The 3,686-nt window shown below is 63.1% G+C and overlaps 1 protein-coding gene across 1 annotated transcript in view; it reads left to right on the top strand.

Annotated features, from left to right (window-relative positions):
• The window catches only part of LOC113212278 (pneumococcal serine-rich repeat protein), a 154,779-nt gene that overhangs the window by 7,626 nt on the left and 143,467 nt on the right, over nucleotides 1-3,686 (top strand). Inside the window, exon 2 of the mRNA XM_052265958.1 lies at nucleotides 1,893-2,058. Within this exon, the coding sequence (XP_052121918.1) occupies nucleotides 1,893-2,058 (166 nt within the window). The remainder of the gene's footprint in view (nucleotides 1-1,892; nucleotides 2,059-3,686) is intronic.

Below are 3,686 nucleotides of genomic sequence, written 5' to 3' on the forward strand. Positions count from 1 at the left end.
CCCGCCCCGACTTTTTCTCTTCCCATCCGTCCAGCGGGCATGATCCTTTCTGGCTTCTTTGTTTACTTGGCGTTTACAGACTGTTTACCTCGGTCACGTGATGCGAGCTCAGCCGGCGCGGCGGCGGGCGTGTGTGTGGGGTTTGTGGGGTGGGCCCAAGGCAGGCGCAGCCGGCGCCGCACCACCGGGGGGCACCGGGCGCCCCAAATGAACGACGTGGAGCCCCGTGTTCTTGTCACACCTGCCGAGAGTATTTGAGTGATGCGAGGGGGTTCGTCTCCACACTAAGTCTCTGGGTGCAGGATGTTGTACTATGCTAGTATTGCAACCACATCGTAGCGACCCATACCGACCGACTCGGCGGCGACCCCGCGGCCGTTCGCTTCCAGCACCAGCTGCGTATGTGCTCTGCTGCACATCATCCGAACGTCATATCCCATCAGTTTCCCGCGCGGCCGCCCATGTCACTGACCCTCCATGTCTCTGACGCGTTCCCCTCCCACGACAGAAGAAGTTTGGTCGCCCCGGCGCAACTACCAAACACCCCGCTGCCTGCACCCGCCCCGCGCCCCGTCCTGTCCCACCCGTGTTGCCCCCCCCCTTCCCCACCCCCTCCTATTTGTACGGAATGCGATTTATCACACATTTCCCGGCGCGTGTGCGCTTGTGCTGCGCTTGTGCTGCCCGCGGGGCGGCGCGGCTGGCGCAGCAGCAGCAGCAGCAGGGCCCTCAAAGGCAGCGGGCGTTAAAAATAATCCAGCAGCACAGCGCCGTAGCAGCAGCAGCAGCCGCCGCGGGGCGCACCGGCCGCCCCCCGCCGGCCCCCCAGCCAGCGCTGTGCGATTTTCTGCGACCTAGCGACACAAAAGTAAAGCACACTAAGATGACCGTTAGTATTCGCCGCGGGAAGAAACCTATACTATAGTCGAGAGCCTGCAGGCTCCGATCCACTCGCCACCCCAGCCACCTGATGTGCGTCCAGACGGAGTAAAGCACTCATATATTATCCCTCCACAGCCTCTGGCCCCGGCCCTCCCTGTAGCATCTCTGGAAGTGGAAGACCCACCCGCACTCACTTTGGCATTCTGACCGGGTATACTACCCGTGCGGCTATGGGCAGAGCCAGAGCCTCTACTTCGGGTAGCCCTCGGCGCCGTCACGTGTCTCTCGGCTGCTTTGCGTATGCGCTAAAGGGGGGCGGGGGGGCTTTATTCTTGTGCGTGGGTGTGCAGGACGTGTCACGACCTGCTCGGCCCCGCCCCGCCCCGCCACGCCGCGCCAAGTCGTCCGCGACATCAGATCTGCAAGTCTCATCGCTCCGCTCCCCGCGCTGCGCCGCCGAGCTGTCGCGCCGAGCTGTGCTGCCCGTCATAACTACTGCAGGGGCTTCTCCTCCTCCCTCCGAGCCGTTTCCGGACCCCCTCTCCCTGCCTCCTTCCCTCTGTCGGGTGGCACTTCCCTTCCGGTGGTGGCCGTGCAGCAGCAGCGACGTTGTGCGAAAGGGCTTCGCTGCTCGCCCCCGCCCTGCCCTCCCGTCGGCCTCCCCTGCGGCTGACACTGGAGCCGGGCTGGACACGGCGCGGACGCACGGGGGGCACACGCATGGGCACACGCCCGGGAGGGGACTGAACAACACTGAATCCGAGAACCGCAGTGACTCAAAACTGTCGGCGCGAGAGGAAGTGTCACAGCAGCGCGGTTGGGAAGAGAGACGGGAGATGCTCGAGATACTGACGGCGGCGGCGGCGGAGTTGTTTCAGAACACCGGCTGTTTGAATACGAAGCGAAACGGAGAAGTGTGTGTTTTGCGTCGGCACGACGGTGGTGGTGCGGTACGGTACAGTCAGGCCCCAAAACCTCATGGCGACTCTCCTGCTGCTCCGCTGTTGCAGGACGACCCAGCGTGCTGCCCGCCCCCGCCGCCTGCAGGCTGGCCGGGGTGCGCCGCCGGGGCCGCGCCGCGCCCAGGACGCTGAACAACGGTGGTGGTGGCGGCGCCCCGCCGGCGTCCATCCCCGTCCCGCCTCCGCGGGTCCCCACGCCGACGACGGACTGCAGGTAGGTGTGGGGCTCTATGTCAAGTGAAGCAGCCGATTTTACGTACGCACGCCATATGGCAGTTGAGCGGGTAAGTGGGGAGGTGGTAGTTCGACCCCCTCTCCTTTGCTCTGGACAGCCTTTGGACAGTCTATGGACTTCCCTCGCAGGGGCATGCCCTTCGACGACGCGTACTTCTGCAGCAGCTCGGAGGGCGCGCCCCCCTTTGCCTCGCAGTGTAACTAACTACTCTCCCTTCCCACACTGTCTGTCTTAGGGAACGTCGCCAGCCGGCGGCGCAGCTAAGCCCTGCGCTGGGCTGGGCAGTGCATCTCGCCCAAGTGTTTAGACTAGCCTCCTCCCCCCTCCCCCTCTCTCCTCAGCTGATATTGCGCTCAGACGTATATACAGCTCGGGAATGCGCATTTGTGGCGGCGGTGCTGCGTTTTGCCACGTCAAGAGCCGCCTGCCGGCCGTTGCGACTTCCTCTTGACGGCGTCCTCTTGACGGCGTCCTCTTGACGGCGTCCTCTTGACGGCGTCCTCTTGACGGCGTCCTCTTGACGGCGTCCCCGCGGGTGACAATGACGCCCTTGTCGACGGGCGGGTGCTGCGGCTCGGGGGGCGCGCGCGACGACGCTGCGCGGCCCGGGCGGGCGGCGGCGGTGCGTGCCGGCGCGGCAGGAAACACAAACAATTCCACAAAAAAACAGCCCGATCTCTGTTTGGCTCCACTGCAGCGCCGCGCTGCAAGCGTAGAGAGCCTGCCGCGCCAGTGTGTGTGTGGGGGGAGGGGAGGGGGGAGGGTCCACACACACGTTACCTGTCGGTTTAGTATTCGTACCGTACAGTAACAAACCAGTATTCGACTTCACAATCTATTTTTGAATTATTCCAAGAAGACTAGAGAAATTTCCAGAAAGTAAAGTGCCATCTGTGAAACTCATCCGCTTTCTGCGCTGCTGTCCCTTCGTCTACCGCGCACCGCGGCATGGAGTTGAGCTGCAGTCGAATCCTCCAGCCTGAGGTGTGGTGCGCATCTACCATCTCTCTTTCGTCGTTTCCCCTCCGGAACTGCTTTCAAATGCTCCCGCGCCGCCGCCGCGCCGTCGATACCCCGCGCGTGTCGAGTGGTGAGTTCTCGCCCACGCCGCTAGGTGGCGTGCCAGTGCACGTTTGGTGGCTCGTGCCGCCGTACCGCACAGCAGGCGTACGGCCCGGGTTGCCTACCAACGCTGCCCGCGGGCGCCCTCCTCCCTCCACGCCCAACCGGCCACCGGCTACCGGCTGCTGACAATCCGTTGCACGGTGAGCGGCACCGTATAACAAAAAAACAAACCCACAAAACACAAAATTAAACTCGGAAGACTTTTGTCGGGATAACTTGGCGAGGTTATCCAGATCCAGATAGTTATTAATGTGCCGCTGTAAATGCGTAGAGGAGAGAGGAATACTGGGTCTCGGGGAGAATACACGCGGCAGCTCGCCGTCCGCGCCTGCACGCCAGTGCATCGGCATCGGCAACCCTCCGAGCTGCTGCGTATTCTCCCGGACACCCGGCACTAATAAACTGCGGTTTTATTGTTTTCAAGACCATACTGTCCCTTCTGCGTTACCATTCGGCGGTCGTGGACAGCCCCCTACCCCCCG

The sequence above is a fragment of the Frankliniella occidentalis genome, unplaced genomic scaffold, assembly GCF_000697945.3.
Source record: "Frankliniella occidentalis isolate FOCC.00 unplaced genomic scaffold, Focc_3.1 Scaffold33, whole genome shotgun sequence".
NCBI classification, from domain to species: Eukaryota; Metazoa; Arthropoda; class Insecta; order Thysanoptera; family Thripidae; genus Frankliniella; species Frankliniella occidentalis.